At 35.7% G+C, this 18,633-nt stretch overlaps 12 protein-coding genes and 1 non-coding gene across 13 annotated transcripts; 6 read left to right on the top strand and 7 right to left on the bottom strand.

Annotated features, from left to right (window-relative positions):
* Positions 1-37: 37 nt before the first annotated feature.
* Positions 38-1,468, top strand: PR26 (proteasome regulatory particle base subunit). Its single transcript, XM_020219284.1, has one exon. It carries the CDS (start codon positions 186-188, stop codon positions 1,440-1,442), a length of 1,257 nt encoding a protein of 418 aa, XP_020076761.1. The 5' UTR covers positions 38-185; the 3' UTR covers positions 1,443-1,468.
* A 64-nt stretch (positions 1,469-1,532) lies between these two features.
* On the bottom strand, positions 1,533-3,245 carry SMP3 (glycosylphosphatidylinositol-alpha 1,2 mannosyltransferase; the record flags this gene model as incomplete). Its single annotated transcript, XM_020218601.1, has 1 exon — positions 1,533-3,245. One exon carries the CDS (start codon positions 3,243-3,245, stop codon positions 1,533-1,535), a length of 1,713 nt encoding a protein of 570 aa, XP_020076760.1.
* A 91-nt stretch (positions 3,246-3,336) lies between these two features.
* Positions 3,337-3,803, top strand: HYPBUDRAFT_197803 (uncharacterized protein). Its single transcript, XM_020222992.1, has one exon. The coding sequence runs from the start codon at positions 3,428-3,430 to the stop codon at positions 3,659-3,661; it is 234 nt and encodes a 77-aa protein (XP_020076759.1). The 5' UTR covers positions 3,337-3,427; the 3' UTR covers positions 3,662-3,803.
* Positions 3,671-5,756, bottom strand: UTP5 (Utp5p; the record flags this gene model as incomplete). Its single annotated transcript, XM_020222525.1, has 2 exons — positions 3,768-5,756; positions 3,671-3,688 (listed from the first exon to the last, which is right to left on the bottom strand). Exons 1-2 carry the CDS (start codon positions 5,694-5,696, stop codon positions 3,671-3,673), a joined length of 1,947 nt encoding a protein of 648 aa, XP_020076758.1. The 5' UTR covers positions 5,697-5,756.
* Positions 5,757-5,955: 199 nt separating this feature from the next.
* On the top strand, positions 5,956-6,985 carry RHO3 (Rho family GTPase). The gene is made up of 2 exons (XM_020219627.1): positions 5,956-6,241; positions 6,297-6,985. Exons 1-2 carry the CDS (start codon positions 6,211-6,213, stop codon positions 6,923-6,925), a joined length of 660 nt encoding a protein of 219 aa, XP_020076757.1. The 5' UTR covers positions 5,956-6,210; the 3' UTR covers positions 6,926-6,985.
* A 163-nt stretch (positions 6,986-7,148) lies between these two features.
* HYPBUDRAFT_156447 (uncharacterized protein) lies at positions 7,149-7,860 on the bottom strand (the record flags this gene model as incomplete). The annotated part of the gene is made up of 2 exons (XM_020222198.1): positions 7,149-7,600; positions 7,833-7,860. The coding sequence occupies 2 exons, from the start codon at positions 7,858-7,860 to the stop codon at positions 7,149-7,151; spliced, it is 480 nt and encodes a 159-aa protein (XP_020076756.1).
* Positions 7,794-7,866, bottom strand: HYPBUDRAFT_t79. The gene has a single exon. It is a non-coding gene; the product is annotated as a tRNA-Thr (tRNA).
* A 469-nt stretch (positions 7,867-8,335) lies between these two features.
* On the bottom strand, positions 8,336-9,577 carry HYPBUDRAFT_152523 (uncharacterized protein; the record flags this gene model as incomplete). The annotated part of the gene is made up of 1 exon (XM_020221064.1): positions 8,336-9,577. A coding segment is annotated over one exon (1,229 nt), but the record flags the coding sequence as incomplete, so codon positions are not given.
* Positions 9,578-9,873: 296 nt separating this feature from the next.
* ENG1 (endo-1,3(4)-beta-glucanase) lies at positions 9,874-13,791 on the bottom strand (the record flags this gene model as incomplete). Its single annotated transcript, XM_020218545.1, has 3 exons — positions 9,874-12,840; positions 13,081-13,268; positions 13,476-13,791. The coding sequence occupies 3 exons, from the start codon at positions 13,789-13,791 to the stop codon at positions 9,874-9,876; spliced, it is 3,471 nt and encodes a 1,156-aa protein (XP_020076754.1).
* A 1,264-nt stretch (positions 13,792-15,055) lies between these two features.
* On the top strand, positions 15,056-16,635 carry DAO1 (Dao1p). Its single transcript, XM_020221063.1, has one exon. The coding sequence runs from the start codon at positions 15,224-15,226 to the stop codon at positions 16,307-16,309; it is 1,086 nt and encodes a 361-aa protein (XP_020076752.1). The 5' UTR covers positions 15,056-15,223; the 3' UTR covers positions 16,310-16,635.
* On the bottom strand, positions 16,384-16,617 carry HYPBUDRAFT_107450 (uncharacterized protein; the record flags this gene model as incomplete). The annotated part of the gene is made up of 1 exon (XM_020218553.1): positions 16,384-16,617. One exon carries the CDS (start codon positions 16,615-16,617, stop codon positions 16,384-16,386), a length of 234 nt encoding a protein of 77 aa, XP_020076753.1.
* Positions 16,636-16,696: 61 nt separating the features above from the next.
* Positions 16,697-17,625, top strand: MRPL27 (mitochondrial 54S ribosomal protein mL41). Its single transcript, XM_020221062.1, has one exon. The coding sequence runs from the start codon at positions 16,922-16,924 to the stop codon at positions 17,432-17,434; it is 513 nt and encodes a 170-aa protein (XP_020076751.1). The 5' UTR covers positions 16,697-16,921; the 3' UTR covers positions 17,435-17,625.
* Positions 17,626-17,787: 162 nt separating this feature from the next.
* Positions 17,788-18,573, top strand: HFL1 (DNA polymerase epsilon noncatalytic subunit; the record flags this gene model as incomplete). Its single annotated transcript, XM_020218514.1, has 1 exon — positions 17,788-18,573. The coding sequence occupies one exon, from the start codon at positions 17,788-17,790 to the stop codon at positions 18,571-18,573; it is 786 nt and encodes a 261-aa protein (XP_020076750.1).
* Between the last annotated feature and the right edge of the window lie 60 nt (positions 18,574-18,633).

The following is an 18,633-nucleotide window of genomic DNA, read 5'->3' as shown; positions in this document are numbered from 1 at the left end:
ATCAACTACTTTAATTACCAATCAATTAGTTATAAATAGTTGTTTCATTGACTAGATCAGTATCCATTGTTACCGTTTGCCGTGATAACCAATTGAGAGAAAGCGGTGTCAAAAAAATAGCTTCGAAATCGCAGTAATAACCATCTGGAAAAGTGATATAAAGTAATCAGAAGAAATAAAGTATAATGGAAGAACTCGGTATTTATCCAAGTGCAGCACCTTCACAGACTGCAGCATTGAATGCCAAATCCAAAGCTGCTTCTCTTTTCAATAATTCTGAAGAACAATCAGATGTATATTTGAAATTAAAGAAGTTGGAAAAAGAATTGGATCTTTTATTATTACAAGAAGATTATATTAAAGATGAACAACGTCATTTAAAGAGAGAATTAGTAAGAGCACAGGAAGAAGTTAAGAGAATTAAATCGGTGCCTTTGGTTATAGGCCAGTTTTTGGAGCCAATTGATGAAAATACTGGGATTGTATCCTCAACCACTGGTTCTAATTATGTTGTAAGAATTTTATCTACTTTAGATAGGGAACTCTTAAAACCTTCTTCATCAGTCGCATTACATCGTCATTCAAATGCTTTGGTTGATATATTACCTCCTGAAGCTGATTCATCTATCTCGATTGTTGGTGATGATCAAAAACCTGATGTTACTTACGCTGACGTTGGTGGGTTAGATATGCAAAAACAAGAAATTAGAGAAGCAGTAGAGTTACCTTTAACTCAAGGTGATTTATATTCACAAATTGGTATCGACCCCCCTCGTGGTGTCCTTCTCTATGGTCCTCCAGGTACCGGTAAAACTATGTTGGTTAAAGCAGTTGCAAACTCTTCAACCGCATCTTTTATAAGAATTAATGGGTCAGAATTCGTTCAAAAATATTTGGGTGAAGGTCCAAGAATGGTGAGAGATGTTTTCAGATTAGCAAGAGAAAATTCTCCTTCCATTATTTTCATTGATGAAATTGATGCTATTGCTACAAAAAGATTTGACGCTCAAACTGGGGCTGATAGAGAAGTTCAAAGAATTTTATTGGAATTATTGAATCAAATGGATGGGTTTGATCAATCTTCTACTGTCAAAGTCATCATGGCTACTAATAGAGCTGATACTTTGGATCCAGCATTGTTAAGACCAGGTAGATTGGATAGAAAAATTGAATTTCCTTCATTAAAAGACAGAAGAGAAAGAAGATTAATTTTTTCTACAATTGCTTCTAATATGGCTTTAGCTCCTGAAGCCGATTTAGATTCTTTGATTACTAGAAATGATCCATTATCCGGGGCCATTATAGCTGCTATTATGCAAGAAGCCGGTTTGAGAGCTATAAGAAAGAATAGATACATGATTTTACAAAGTGATTTAGAAGAAGCATATACCTCTCAAGTTAAGTCCGGTACTGAGCATGATAAATTCGATTTCTATAAGTAATTTCTTGAATTGTACAATATAACCAGAAATAAAATAAAATATTTAATAAAAGTTAATAAATCTAAATTTCATAAATTATGTATTATTTCATTAAATGAGCTCGTATATACCTAAACCGGATCTGAAGGATTCTATGTTGTCGAAGTCGAAGTGATCTAAGTCAAGATGATAATCATAATTCCAAACTTGTTGGAACTTATAAGGAATCTCTTCTTTATCTTCAAAAATCATATTAAATGAACTAATTGGTGTTATTAAATAGATTTTGGGTTGTGATTTGGATTTGAAACCATTCAACAAATTATTGAATATATTAGAATTGGACTGAGATACATCCTTAATTAGTTCGTTCAATTTATCAAATTCAAGACCCATAGTATCGAATAAAACATTTGATTTACTACGATCAATGTTGTATTCGAAAGAATCATCATTGATACTAATAAATTGAGTGGATTTATTCACATCCCCCAAAATCCAACTAGGAGGAGAGTAGGTTCTCCACCATATTTGAATTACACCAGATTGTTGATCGTTTGATTTATAATAAGTCTCATGGAAATAATCCAAGGCTGGTATAACACCACCTTGATGGAGGATACCCATCAAAATTAAAAGTGTAGCATTGAACAAATACCATATATTTAATATTACCGGACCATAAGATGGTGAGAGTTTCTTCTTCTTTTCTTGAGGCTCTTCGTTGGCTTCGGGCGATGAAAATGCAGAAATATCAAAACATGAACATAATAATGGAACTACTGGAGTTAAAAATCTCAATTCTTGATGGGGAACAACAGATAAGATAGTAATTCCACCCAAAGCACTCAAGAATGGAGTGGTTCTCCAATACCTATTTTTGAAACCTGGAAATAAGAATATTAATCCCGCAGGGCCAAAGATTTGGGGTATATTAATCAAGAAATGATTAAAGTACAGATGTACACCATGTTGGCTCAAATTTTCCATGTTAGAGTTGTAGATGAAATTATTCAATGGAGTTAAAACGTAATTCTCAATGTTAAGGGGATTCTCTAGAATAGCATCGAAAGATGCAGAGCCAAATTCAATGGTATCAACTAGGACCAATAAGATGGAGGTCAAGACAAAACCAAAGGCAATTATGAAAAGTGATAATTTTTTAACCCAAGAGTATTTAAGTAAAAACCAACTTGGTAAGGCTAGGAATACTGGAAAAGTTACTCTATTGAACACCCCAAGTGATATCACTATACCTAAGAGAAGCAACTTGGTAAAATTGTTTGAAACTAGTACTTGAGAATTTTTCTTCAGCTCTTCTAAAGTGAATCTTAAGTCATCAATGATGTATATGGAAACCAAAACCAAAACAGTTTCTATACTATTGGAAAATCCATGAGATTGCAAAGCCAAAGTTACGTAAGAGGTCAGAGTAAAAAAAATGGCTTTAATTCGTTCTTGTTTAGTTGGCAACATTTTATATAAACAAAAGTCAGTAATCAACCACCCAGTAACCATATTTTGCAACCTTACCAAATACCATATATGTATAGGATTTAAATGGGCCTGTAAGCCAGTAACCTTAATTAAGTACATCACCGGAGCATAGAATAAGTAGAGAATTCCCCAGCTTCTAGCTGGACTTTCACTACTAAATTCCCATGGTTGGCTAACTGAATAATTCAATATTTTGCCAGCAACAACTTCAAAGCTTTGAAAATGTTCGTCCGGATGAATATAAGAGTTGGAGAGAGCGAAAAGAAACCTCAATCCAATGGATACCAAAAACACAAGTCTCCAATTCAAAGTAGGTTTGAATGACATGATGCTTTCTTTATTTTTTTAAGTCCTGGATCAACCCAATTGACAAAAATTCGATTCCTTCACCAGCAATAACACACCAAGAACAAAACCGGTACCTGAACAGATCTTTTATATCAGCAGTGTTAGATTAGCCTAACTCTAAACTATTTATACCAAAGTGATTTGGCGTTTTGGTGTTCTCGATGCCATCGTGTAAAGAAAAAAAAAAAACGTCCAAAACGCAAAATCGTTTCTTCAAAGTTGCAGCCTATTTAAGTACTGCCAACAATACATCGATAAAGGCTTGTTATATAACGAGGATACTGTACTTAAGATATGTAATTTATTGTACAAACCAGGAAATCCTGGCTATGGGATGGGGGTTTTATATAAGCTATAAATGTCTATTGACTAGTTATTCTTTTTCAAGGATTTAAGATGTTTTTTCAATTTTGAATCAGCATCTACTAAATCATCGTCATCAAGCATAACGTCGTCTTTAAAAGTAGCACCATCGGCATCAATGTCACTATTTCCTTCGACATCGGATTGATCCAGTGCATCATCATTTTCGCTTTCGGAATCTTCATAATCATCTTGTAAATCATCCATATCTAAGTCTTCATCATCCTCAGATAATTCTCCTTTGAATTGAGCATCATCAATTTCTTCGACGTACTCCACGGCATCTTCATTTTCATTATCAGAAGTGTAGACGAATTGATCACCATTCAAAATTTCTTTCTTAAGGTCTACTTGTTGGTGTAACATAGTTAATCTACCTTGTAATTCCAATAACCTTGGTAAAGTATTTGCCTTTTTACTTAAAATAGCATGTAAATTTGCTAATTTAGTATTTAAATTTGGTAAAGAAGATAAAACACCACCATGAATAATGATGATCCATTTAAGCCAGAAATTTAATTGATCAAATCTAGAAGTTTGGCGAGTGATTCTTTCTGATAATCTATCTAATAAGATGACGGCAAGAGATGAGTCTAACCTGGCAATAGTATTTTGAACAATATTTGGATCACGATTAACCAAAACACTTTCTAGTAAACTATGATCGTTGTTTTTCAAAGATTGAGCAAGAATGATTGTTAAAGTAGCGGTATTTGATTTTTTACTTGATCTATTCTTTTTCTTATTAGAGTTATTTGAAAGATTTTTTTGTTGATCGGTTGATAATTTATCTAATTTATCAGCCAAAGTTTCTTCTTCTTCTTCTTCGTCATCAGTGACATTTGCGACATCCCCATATTGAGAACCTTCGGTGATAATGGCATTACCTTCTTTATAGTGTTTGGTAGCTGCAACATCATGACCTTTTTCTGAATGAGAAACTGAAGATTTTAAATTTGGTCTTGATTTTTCAAGCATGATATCACCTTTCAATAAGAAATTATTTGATTCATCTAACCATTTCAAAGTATCAAAATATGCAACACTTGAATGTTCTAACCAGGAGTATATTATAGAATCGTGATTTATAGTGATGCTATTAATAATTAAGTTTGAATCATTTGGATTCTTGATTTCTATAGATGGTCTGGATAATTTTACATAAGCGTTTGAGGAACGGGATTGAACTGCGTTGAGTTGATGTCTTCTTCTCTTTTTAGATTGGGTTGGAGTAGAGGATGGAGATGCAGGAGTACTTTGAGGATCGTTATTTAAAGGATTTTGGAAAGCTTCTAAATTCCCGGCTTCATTAATGACCAAAAGAATTGAAGTTTGTTCATCTTTAATCCCCAATGAAAACAGTGAAATCGACAGCTGAGACACAAAAATTGCTTTGGTAGAATTTTTTTGAATAGAGTATAAATTAATGAAACGGTCATTTTTGGCACTAGTGAAGAAAAGATCAGTATTATCAGGAACAGGATAGATATTGCTTATTGGTTGGACGTGGGCAGGGAATGTTTTAATGATTTGAAGGTTATCTAAATCAACCAAATAAACTGAATGGGATCCAACTAAAAGATGAGGTTTCGAATCATAAGTTATTGAGCTAATTTTATTGATTGATTCCGATGTTTCTAGTAAATCAGTAATGGCAAACTGTCTAATCAAGGTGAAACTGTCCATATCCCACTCGAAAAGGTTCCCATTTATATCCGACGACCAAGCCGATGATGTAACTGGAGAATAGTGGAAATCAGTAATCGATAAATTAGTCGTTGATACAAGCTCTGCAATGATTTGGTTAGTGAATGGTGAATATATAAGTACACTCCCGTTGTTGAGCGCCAACGCAACCAGCTGCTGTTCACCAAATGATACCCAGGAAAGGCATGTTATCTTCAACCCACTATCAAGATTAAAGGAAGTATCTAATGATGATTGAGATGCATTAACCGATTGTACCTTGATTTGATGAGAGTCCAACGCCACGATCGCACTGGCTAGATACGTGTTCGAAGGGTCGAACTGAGAACAGATCAAAGGACCTGCTGTGGACACCGACATGCTGTTGTATATACTGAAGACAATGTTGGTGATGACTTTTTTTGAATTTTTTCAGTTTTCAACGAGATGAGCCCATACAAAAAAAAAAAAGTATTAAAAAAAAAAAAAATTTAAAAAATTTCAATCGTGGTTTACGGGTGTTATCTAATATTGGATGTACGGAGGTATTCGTTTTGGAATTTTTCTTCAGCCCTACACGAGACATAAATGCAATCAAATAACTGAAATAACCGACGAAAAAACGTAGAGAAAGAAGTACTCGTCATTGGACTCGTTTAAGTCGATTGTTTTGATTGTCTGTTATGCTCGCAATGAAAGGCAGGCCCTTTTGGGGCTGAATTGAAGGTGTAGTTGGAAATGTAGAAAGCGCAGGGAATCAAACGGGCCAAAAAAACAAAAAAAAAGGCATACGTTCAGATTTGGAAAATGAAAAACAACTTAGCAGATACTTTTTTTTACCATATCACAAGATAGCTTGTTTGATAGAAAGAGACAATCAAAGAAACATTGAATCATGGCAGTCTGTGGTGGAGGTCAAAAGACCAGTATGTATAATGAAAGGAGAGCGTTTTCAATGGAGGAAATACTAACCGATGATAGTTCAACGTAAAATTGTTATTCTTGGAGATGGTGCTTGTGGTAAAACCTCTTTATTGAATGTTTTCACTAGAGGGTACTTTCCTCAAGTGTATGAACCAACTGTGTTTGAAAATTACGTTCATGATATCTTTATTGATGGACAATCGGTTCAATTATCGTTATGGGATACTGCTGGACAAGAAGAATTTGATAGACTTAGGTCGTTATCATATTCCGACACCCATTGTATTATGTTATGTTTTTCTATTGATTCGCCAGATTCATTAGAAAATGTTCAATCCAAGTGGGTTGGTGAAATTGCTGATCATTGTGAAGGGGTTAAATTAGTTTTGGTTGCTTTAAAATGTGACTTGAGAAATAATGAAGATAATGATATCGAACAAAATAGTCCTGAAGATGATTCTTATCAACAATCAAATCCTTATCAAAAACTGAAGAGACTCATTAGTTACGAAGAAGGTTTACAAGTTGCTCAAAAAGTTGGTGCTTTAAGATACTTGGAATGCTCTGCTAAAAAAAATAGAGGTGTCAATGAAGCCTTTTCGGAAGCTGCTAGATGCGCTCTTAATGCTAAACCAAAAGGTGCCAATGATAATGAACCAGAAAAGAAAGGTTGTATAATAATGTAACCTCTTTATCATTTCGTTTTATTTTATATTCACTTCTTAACATTTAGCTTTCTTACCCCCTTTTTTTTTTTTTTTTTATTATTCATTCATTCATTCTTCTTTCATTTATTGATTGTTTTAGCATTATCAAACTGTGATTTTTCTTTGTCCTTTCCATCGTTAATAACTAATAAAAGTTTATCATTCTCTTTTTATATTAATTCTATATACTATTTACATCCTTTTATTTATTCAAGAAGTTAACTAAAGGCTCTTTACGTTCGCTCCAAATATCCTCGGAGCTTCCTCTTGCCTTATCTTCTAATAGTCTTTTTTTGTAGAATTCTTGAATTTTTTGTCTTCTTTTCAATTCCTTGGGTTTCATCAAAGTTTCATCATTAATCGAATACGTATCACTTCCTTCCATAATTGATCCATTTTTGATAGCGAACCAAAATTTTTCTCTTTGTCTTTTACAATCAGAATATTCTCCATATCTATAATAATTCTTTAATTGATAGCCCAATCCAAAACACCCAGTTAATTCATCAATAGATGTTAAAACCGATATCTCTGATGGGAAAGATGATGAATTGTTCTCTTGTATTATCGAAGTAACCTGTTTTCTTCGTGTTTGAATATCTTCAGGGCTATCTTTGAAAAGTTTCCATAGTTCTTGTAAGTCTTCTTGTTCTCCTTGTTCTTTAACTTTTGATACTTGGGTTTCTTTCAAATTTTCCGCTTTCTCTGACTTGCTAAAGGGCCACATGTTCTGAACGTTATACTCGATCGAGCTGGTTTCAAAATTTATATCGATGATGTAGTTTTAAAGAACGTTTCAAAGAAAAAAAAAATAAAATACTTTTAACAAACTTGAATCAAAAAATAATGCCTTCAGCCAGATTCGAACTGACGATCTCCTCATTACTAGTGAGGTGCCTTACCAACTTGGCCATAAAGGCTTCTATATGACCAAATTTGACCTAGTTTAATACACCAATAAAAGTTTAAGCTTCAATTTGTTTGACTTAAATTTCCTAATTTTTTAGAATTTAGCTTTTTTTGACTCTCTGTTGGTATCTTATATCTTTTCTGTTTATAACCTGTCTCATAGTTGGAATCAAAAATTATTTTTGGGGAAAATAAAACTAATTTGATCAAAAATCAACAAGTACTTCGAGAAAAAGAAACCTTAAGGGTACAAAGCGGACCAATAGAATTGAATTTAAATAAAAAGAGTAAGAAATCTTTGGATTGTGAAAGTTTTCTTTCTTATTTACTATATTTCAAGATGTTTTTACTGAATTTTGCAGGAAATGGTTAATTTTTATCAAAAAGTAAAATAAATTCATCTGCACTACAACAAACTTGCGAGTTTCTTAAAAAAAGACCATGCAACCTACATTTAATGATTTACTATAACATTATTTATATAACTATTTATTTATGTTGTCTTTGGTGGAGGAGGTGGAGGTGGAGTATTACTATTTGATTGACTAATATCTGATTCTTTTGACTTTGCCAATTCTTCATTCATGAAATCATTCAATTCATCCAAATTGGCAGTGCCCTTCTTCTTTTTCCTACCAGTGTATTTAGATGGGGCAGGCACGGTTGATAATGGAGGAGGTGCGTAAACTGACGGAGCAGTGCTATCGGCCATTGGTGTTATCGTATTTTCAGAAGGTTGATCCAAATTATATTGAAGCGATTGATCTGTTTCAAATAACACATCATCGATTATATCATTATGATCAAACTTTCCAACAACTTCTGGTAATCGATGTAATAAGCCATAACCAACATCACATCCTAAAATACCACGATTTTGGCCGGTACCCCAGGATCTAGATAAGTTTACCGTTACTGGACGCAAAATATCATAATCATGATTATAAACGTATAAGGTAATTGGAACATTATCTTCTTGCATTTTTGAGTAATGATGGTTGTAATAACTTGAAACGGTTCTTGAAAGTAATGACTCTCCTCCTCTGGATAATAAACCTTTTCCTTCAACATCATCAGGGAATGCAGAATCACAACCAATTATATAATCCGTGTAAGGAACCAATTGAGCTTGGAAAGCTGGAGACCCATTATGAGTATTCAATATCCTCCACACATATGTTGCAGTATTTAAATGTTGCGATTGTAAAGTTAACCCTATTTGTTCAATGTTATTAACAAATAGATTGGTAACAGATTGATCATTTTCAAATGTAGCATTTTCATTGAATTTTTCTAGAGGAACTTTAATCAGTCTTATTATACCTCCTTTAGCATTCCATACATCAAAAGTTGCTGTTTTACCTCCTTCTCCTTGCGCAATAGTAACCAATTCTTTGAGAAGAACGTCATAACTTATCATACTGGCTTGTTCTTGTGTAGTATCCCCTCCGTAGTTTATGGATCCATCATCGTTGATACTATAAGAATAGTGAGACAAGGATGGGTACATCATCGGCAATTCGTGCCCATTGATACGTATAATATAATCAAACCACGATTCAAATCCGAGTTGGTGTGCCAATGAGTGGGGGACAACACTGAGCACACGCAATGCATACCCTTTATTATTCAATTGTAATGCATTCTTAAAATAAGAATCGGTCTTTGACTCTTCAGTATTCCCAGCAAATCTATCAACGATCTTCGATAACAGAAACATTGTCAATAGATTAGAGTTATAGAACTTGACGTCCAACTTTTGATGTTTTTCATTTTTTCATATTTGTGCGTTGAGGTACTGCTTTTTCCATTCGCTTGCAAAATTTGCTTACTGTTGATCTGGAACCTTTCCATCAAAGCTTTTAAAAGTCTAAAGTTTAAGTTTATGGTGTATGACCAGGGGTTAGAAAGTATAGTAAATATTTAAATTATCCATTGAAAACCAATTAACTAATATACATAAGAAATAACAAGAAGAATAGAAAGAAAGTCATGAATTATAATGCTGAATGAAGAACTTAAGATGAGTTGGCAACCCCACCAGAGAATGCCAAACTCCAAGTTCTACTTTGACCATCATCCAAGTATTTCTTGGAATCGAAATCATCAGCAGAGAAGAATTTATAAGATGATTTTGGATCGAATAAGGCTTGGTTAAGTCTTAAGATACCGGTCCAACCACTCTTAACATTATCAATGAAAGTAGAGATCTGTTGTTTCCATTCTTGCTCAACAAAAGTTGGACCTCTCATAATTGAAGAGGCAGGGGTGATTGGTAACATATGGATACCGTGAACATATTCTGGGTTCTTATCTGGCGACCCGAAGTATGTAGTATAAGTTACCTTGTTATCGAAGAAAATACCAGAAACCTTATTTGGAAGGATTTCAGAAGGTTCAACATCATTGTCATCAGAATAGTAGAAGTATTTGTTCATAGATCTACTCATAATAGACAACATCAAGTCACCTCTACGTTCCATTGAGTCATTTTCAAGAACGTTACCCCATAATTTCATACCATAAGCAAAGTTATAATCTTCAGAAGTTGATTCTTCATTACGGCCATCACCACTAACGAAAAGACCACTAGCCCAAGAGTGACCAGCAAACCAATCAAACATTCTAGAAACTGGGAAATATGAATCATCTTCTGATGGGTTAGCAACGTCTCTAACTAAAGCATTGACCCAATCTTTATTTTCTTCTGCCCAATTACCACCGAGCTTCTTATCAACGTAACCAACAATTGCAGCTGCATGGACATAATAACCATAATGGAAGTGATGATCATTATAGTATGGAGCACCAAAATCAGCACCAGTATCACCATCTTGAGCAGCACTAGAAGTAATACCACCCCATTTGGTATCATACATAAGAGGGTAATATTGTTTATTCTTGAAAAATGGTTCAAAAGCATCTTTCATATCACTTAAAGTTGAGTTAGCAACATCAGAATCTTGAATAATATCATTCACAACCAACAAGATATAAGCATATTTATCAAGTAATTTACCAGAAGAGTAAGTTGAATCAGCACCTTGAACAGTTTGGTCAATATCAACTCCTAATTCTTCATTAGCTGATTTAGCTAAAAGTTTTAATTGATCAGAAGTGTATGAAAGCAGACCTTTCATGTTTTTGGTCCATGGTAAGAAACCAATGTTGGATTCTAAAGTTTCAGACATTTTCAATTCATTAGTTAAATAACCATACATGTCACCTTTAGTAGTTGAAGCCAATTTAATTCCAGTAGAAGTATCTTTAGTGGAACCAGTAAGAGAATCAACATGGTGAGGTAACGCAAAGACAATAGTTTTATCAGAGCTTGAAGAACCATTAGTTGAATATTTAAATCCATAAGTAGCATCAGAACATCCAGAGACTGACCCAGTAAGCTCAGCAGATGTTGGATACATACCAGCAGCTTGATCGTAGTATCCGTCTTGTGAGCTCTTTGAAGGAGCAACAGCGACTTGAATAACGGCACCATCAACAGCAGAAGAAGCAGTAATTTTGTAGGGAGATTTAGCACTTAATTCATAGTCATCGACCTTAGAGTCTTTTGGTAAAGTGACATAAATTAACCATTCAACACCATTAAATAAAGTTGCACGATATTTCAAAGTAGTTTTACTTAAAGCATCAGAACTTTCTTTAGAAACAGAATCAAAACCAATTAATGAATCTATTTCTGGAGTTAAATCACCATGATAGACACCAGTAACAAAACCCATACCTTGAACAATTGGAATGTCAATATAGTCTTTACCAACGGATTTTTCTGGAGAAAGTTGAACCAAGACAGACATATCACGCAGTTGACTAACACTCAAATGGTTTGAGTCTTTAGAGAAAGTTGTAGCAGAGAAAAGAACTTCAGCAGTGTTTGTTGGGTTATAATAGTATGAATCAACATCTTTATTATTAGTATCTTGAGAACCAAAAATTCTGTTAGAAGTATTAGTATGTTGAACACCAAATCCATAGTAATCTTGAGTCTTCCAGTATAAACCATATGGATAAGACCAGATCATATCAGTTTGATCATCTAAGAATAAGTTAGCGTAGAACTTATTGGTTTCATATGGAACACCATTATTATCAACACCGTCAGGGATATCCAAAGGAAGTTCTTTTCTTTCGAAAACGTCAGAAGGAGCTTCAGTTTCGATGGCTTCAAACAAATCGGTAACACCACAGGCATCTGATGAGTGAATTCCAACAGAGAGAGAAATGGAAGCACTAACACCAACAGAGAGGTCAGATGCGGAAGTAGCAGGGTTGGTTGAAGATGAACCAGATTTAGTTGAAGGTCCAGCAGCAGCAGCAGTGAGAGTTGGAGAAACAGAAGAAGAACCTGCAGAAGCAGACTCAGCAGAAGCAGACCCAGCAGGCAATTTTGCGTTAGTAAGAGAAGCTTGGGATAAGCTGGATGAAGAAGCAGTGGAAGAAGAATTACCGTATTTTGTAAGTTTAGCAGCATGGCTTGAAGCAGCATAAGCACTTGATAAACCAGAACTAACTCTCAAATCAATTGTGGAAGTTGTCAATGATGAAGGAACACTTAAGTTTGAAGCAACAAAGCTAGAGTTACCCAAACCAGAAGCAGAACTGGACACTTGAGAAGACTTGTGACTTGAGCTAGCCATAGAAAAGCCTTTAGTGATTTTATCAGAGTCAATAGTTTTAGTTTGGGTTTTGGTAACAACCTTGGCAGTAACTAAAGGATTCTTTTGAGTAGTTGTTTTAGTAACAGTACTAGTGCTAGGAGAATAAAGTTTCATTGGCCTAGTAGAAGCTTTGAAAATAGTCTTAGTTGTAGTTTTTGCAACTTTTAAGATTTTAGCTTTAGCAGTTACGGTATCAGTTTCGGTGTGATCATTGGTTTCAGTTTCATAATCATAGATAGTAGAACCAGAACCAGATTTAGAGTTATCATCGGTTTCGGTTTCAGTTTCGATAGAGCTTTCAGTAGAAGTCTTACCGTCTTTATGAACTGTTTTCGAATGAGTTTGATCTTCAGTATCAGTATTAGTTTTTGTAACCAACGATTTTTCACTTGAGGAGTCAGTGTTAACGTTTTTACCTTTGAAGGAGGCGATTTTTGATTTAGTGGTCTCAGAGTCAGATTCAGCAGTATTTTTTGCTTTTGTTAAAGCGGTTGTTTCAGTACTAGTTCCAGAGTGATCTTCATTAGAGCCGGCCTTATTCTTATGAACCAGCGAAAGGGCACTCGTAGTATAGTAATGAGGAACAACATTACTAGTTACTGAACTTGAACAGACATTATTGGAGCACGAAGTAACAGTTTGATAGTGAGTATTATCTGAACTAGCGGTATAATGGAAGTAAGCATCGGTGGTATGAGCAGCAGTAACTGAAGCAGCAGTAACTGAAGCAGCAGTAACTGAAGCAGCAGTAACTGAAGCAGGGGTATTGGCAACAGGAGTACCAGGAGTACCAGGAGTACCAGGAGTACCAGGAGTACCAGAAGTACCAGGAGTACCAGGAGTACCAGGAGTACCAGGAGTACCAGGAGTACCAGAAGTACCAGGAGTACCAGGAGTACCAGGAGTACCAGGAGTACCAGGAGTACCAGAAGTACCAGGAGTACCAGGAGTACCAGGAGTACCAGGAGTACCAGGAGTACCAGAAGTACCAGGAGTGCCAGCAGCACCAGGAGCCCCAGCAGCGAAAGTATTAGCTTCAGCACCTTCAGGAGCATATACAAAAACTATTGGGATACCAGTGGTCTGACTGGCAGGAAGGTCTTGCACAATAGTGTCGACCTGAGATTTAAAGCAATCAGGATATATGTAGTTTGTATGAGTGACAGTAGTGGCAGCATCTTCATCAGCTTTTGCAAACTTGGAAAGAGAAAGAAGAATAGCCGTATAAGTACTTACCAAGAAGGTTCTTGAAAGTACCATTTTCGACTAATAAACGATAAAGTATAAGGAACGAATGGAAGCTTGTTAAAAGAACGTATCAGGAGGAAGCAAAGCGTAAAGAGGTAAAAGAATGTATGTGGAAAAGAAACTTGCAATTTTGATTTGAATCAGTTTAACGGATTCCCAGATTCATATATATACATTCCCAAGTCAGAAAGAGATCCAACCAAACCAGCAGGCAATGATCTTCAAGCTCAGATGCTGTGCAAGTTGCAATCACCAAGAACGTACTTGCAAGTAGCATTACAGATGCAATGTGATTAGCTTCACCAGCAAAAATGCAATAAACAAAGGGTTTCCTTTATAATTCAAGACATTAAATCGACTCCAGATGCATGATTTCCTCTTCTTTGGTTACATCCCGATTCCTACTTGCGTCGCTAGCTGCCAACACACCTAACTGCCGTATTCTCTGCAAAAAATGGCTGGGTGATTAAGTGAATATACTGAATCTTCGCTTATTCCCACTTTTTCGCATCTAAAAGCCTCGAGCGCTGGCTGGTTTTTCCGGCTTCGATCAATTTTTTTTTTTTGTTTTCTATGCAAATTTTCGCAGCCAGCCTTCTCCCGTGCACGGTTAAAGAAGCTTGAACAATGGAGAAAGCAGCTTTGTAGGGATACTGGTGCTTGCAACAGTAGAGACAATCAAGGGTAATGATCCCTGATTTACACGAGGGAGTTGATATTGTCTCTTTTCAGGGGAAGAGTCAAAGTATAAGGAAGAAGTTGGTGAGGGAAGAAGTTTGTGATGTAAGGAAGAAGTTGGTGGACAATGGAGGTATGACCGGTTTCTATTTAAAGTATGACTAGCCATGGGAGCTACTTGTGGTTTGCCTAACGAGTCTTGGGCCATTGCTCAAACAAGCACTTGAATACGATCTCAAGAACTTCTAATTTTGAATTGAAATTCGAATTGTGATTTCGAATTGTGATTTCGAATTGTAATTTCGAAGTGTAATTTCGAAGTGTAATTTCAGAAGTATTAAGGTTGTCAGATCAACTTATGAGCATGCTCTCACTGGAATGGCTCTGACATTGCTTACATGGGAAATAGAGTTGATTTAAAGGATTTGTACCCCGACTATAGTTCGAATTTCATTCATCGACATGTCGATGCGATTGATCTATGCAGCCAGCCATTCAAGATATAGAAGTCCATTAAATATTTTTAGTTATCGCTTGATCTAAGTTTAAGCTATAATAAATCCATCCTTCCAGCACTTAATGGTAGCCCTCTCGACGAAAGCCAGTGGTTCAGTCTATTAGACTATTTTTAGCTTGACCTCCAACCAATCTTTGCTGAGACCCTTATACATCCAGAACTACACACCCATACACCAGCGAATCACTGATAAGCGAAAAACTCGTCAAGCCTAACCAATAATTGTTAGTTATTCTTTATACATTGGCAATGGCTAAAAAGATAGTGATATTGGGAGCTGGTGTGATTGGGTTGACCACTGCGTTGCAGCTCAAAAAATCAAACAGCGAGTATGATATTACTGTGATTGGACAACACATTCCAGGAGATATTGATATTGAATATACTTCACCATTTGCAGGAGCAAATTGGCATTCATTTGCCACTCTTGAAGATAAAACGCTTCAAGAGTTTGATAAGCCTGGATATTTTGAGTTCATTAGATTGGCCAAATTCGAGCCTAGATCCGGAGTATGGCTTCAACCAAACGTTGAATATAATAATGAAGATGCAGCTAAAAATCAAGATAAGTTCAAATATAGAACAAGTCCTTGGTTTAAAGATTTTACTAATTTCAGATTTATTGAAAAGAAAGATTTACCCGAAGGTATGGTATCGGGATCAGTATTTGATGGAGTTGTTATTTCAACCCAAATTTATTTACAATATCTTGTGCAAAGATTACTTGAAATGGGGGTTGGGATTAAAAGAGTGGCCAAGTTACAATCAATTCAAGAAGCATTAAATCACCACTCTTCTGGAGAAAAAGCAGATTTGGTTATTAATAGTAGCGGGTTGTTATCAAAAAACTTAAGCGGATTTAAAGATGATAAATTAGTTTATCCAGTGAGAGGTCAAGTCTTACACGTTAGAAATAATGCAAAGACTGAACTTCACGTAGGAGATTTCCCTGGCTTTCCTAACGAGTCTTTATACATCATGCCCAGAAAAGAAGGTGGTTCAATCGTTGGGGGTTGTTTTGAACGAGATCTAAATAACCTTCAAGAAGATAAAGAACTCACCAAAAGAATTATCGAAAGAGCGAAAAAATATGCCCCAGATATGGTTAATCCCAATTACAAAAACAATCCAACCGAAATCGATATTATTCGAGTCAACGTTGGTTTAAGACCTTTTAGAGAATCGGGTGCCCGAGTTGAAATCGACCCCGACCATAGCGAATGGCTCATTCATAACTATGGTGCCGGTGGTGGTGGGTATCAAGGAAGTTATGGATACGCAAATAAAGTAGTTCAATTGGCAAATCAACTTTTTGCTAAAAAATCAAAGTTATAATTCGTTTATTAAGTATATAATTAAAACATTGACAGAACTAAACAAAAATGTAGTATTGCAGCAAATCTCCTCAGTTACTTACAGAAAGTATTAAGCAAAAAATGAAATAACTTCTTCCCTCCTTCTTTAGCATACTTCTTTTGATGCTCCTTATCAGTTTGATTATGGAAAAACTCACTGGCTTTCCCTTGGTCAGGACTAATTGGGGTTGGCTCATCACTGTACTTGTGAGTCTTGACTTTTATGTCCCCGTATCCTTGTTGCGGCTTGAAGAACCCGGTCTCCGAAGGGGTTTCTGGAATACTCATTTTTCTCTCGTTATTAGGAATCGTATGACTCAATTGACCTCTTACTACAGTATTCCCTCTTCTTTATATCCTTTAATTCAGTTGCTGTTAATCATGAAATTTTGGGAAAGGGCTGGAGCTGCTTTCCTAATTGGACGGTATATGCAGTACGGGCACGTGCAATTTACAGATTACACATTTACAGGTTGCAACTTTACAGGTTGCAAATTGCAGGTTGGGTAATTTTTTCAGCATCAAAAAAAACCAACGAAAAAAAAAATCAAGTGAAGATCAGAACTTCTTTCCAGCATTACAACGGTAGAGAATGAAAGCATCTCAAGTCCTTAGTTTCCAGAAAACAGCCACTGCCCTGTTGAGGAACCCGTGGCAAAAGTACAAGGACGGTACTTCGTGGTACCGTAAGTTTCCTCGTGGATCCAAAAGACATCCATTGACCACTAAACAAGGTAATAAACATTTTTACAAAGGGACCGGTTCATCGGGTTACGGTAGACTAAACAGCGCCGGGGTGTATATCATCGACTGGTCTAAGGTCAGAACATACGTTGTGCCTTCCGATTTGCAAAGTGAAGGATTAAAAGCCTTGGTTTCTCCAACTGCTCCACAAATTTACCAACAATACGTTGGATACCAAGATGGGGTCAAGAGTGCTGAATTGGCATGGAAAAACGTTGTTGATTTCATTGAATATGGTCAAAACTATAACGATCAAGACTTAGAAGCTAATGACTACAAGGAAGAATTCATTAACCCAAAAGTCATCAAGTCAGAACAAGTCGATCTCGAAGGATCTGAATCCATAATAAAAAAAGATTAATCCTACCTCCCTAATATTACAAAATGTATATATTTGCATCATTCACCTCATGAGTGTCCCACAATGGCACTATCCAATTACGACAATCAGATTAATGTACCAACTCCTTTCGATGTTTCCGCCCCTCGGGGGCACTCTCTTCCAGTACTTTGTATATAGACTCCAATTCATTTCAATAAATATTAATACGACTTTGGCTTGTAATTTATATATATATATATATATATATATATACGTTTGACCGGAACTTTAGTCACGTGACCACCCCTCGACTCGAGGGTGATGCGTCTAACATTTTTCGATCGTGAAAGAAACGATTATTGAAACAACTTATCTTTATATCAAGTCATCTAATGTCATCGCCAATTCCTCAGAGCTCGCAGAATATAGAGGTCACAGACAACGACACTCCAAGTACAACCCCTCCAGCACCGGTATCAAGAACTGCTACGCCTGTTGCTGACATAGAAATGGTTGATGCGAACGAAGATCATAATGAAACCTTAGACAACAACTATGACGTTGATGTTGAGATCCAAGGCGTTGAAGATACTAAAGCTCCACCGGCTGAAATAGAAGAAGAAGAAGACGCCAGCTTGACGCTCCCGGTATCGAAAATCAAAAAGATTTTTAAAATGGACCCCGATTATCTAGCTGCTTCCCAAAGTGCAGTCTATGCTACTGGGGTTGCTACTGAACTATTCATACAATACTTAGTAGAACAAGCATCTCTTTCAGCTAAGGTTGATAGAAGAAAGAAAATCGTTTATAAGGATTTCAGTAACGCAGTATCAAATCAAGAAGCATTACATTTCTTATCTGATACTGTTCCTAAAACTCAACCAATTGGTGCATTGATAGAGAATAAAAAAGTTAATTTGAACCAAGAAGATCAAGAGAATTTCGATCAGCAAGTTAACATTAATACAGTAGATGATGCAGGGGATATCGAAATTGACGATGCTAATGCACAACCAAAAAAACCTTTGACAAAAGTGGCTCCTGTCTTACCAAAGGGTCAACAAACTTTGAATTTTGGTATCCAGAAAAAAGAAGCCAAACCAATAAAAAAAGCAGTTATAGATGATTTGGTTACAGCTGATGATAATATGGAAACAACACCAGAAGGAGAAAACTGATGGTGGTAATCTAATTGTAAAATAAATAATCTTCCTAAATTTCTATGTACATTATTTAAT

This window comes from Hyphopichia burtonii (assembly GCF_001661395.1).
Source record: "Hyphopichia burtonii NRRL Y-1933 unplaced genomic scaffold HYPBUscaffold_3, whole genome shotgun sequence".
Taxonomy (NCBI): Eukaryota; Fungi; Ascomycota; class Pichiomycetes; order Serinales; family Debaryomycetaceae; genus Hyphopichia; species Hyphopichia burtonii.
The sequence above is the reverse complement of the archived record's forward strand: the minus strand, read 5'-3'. Positions and strand labels throughout refer to the sequence as shown.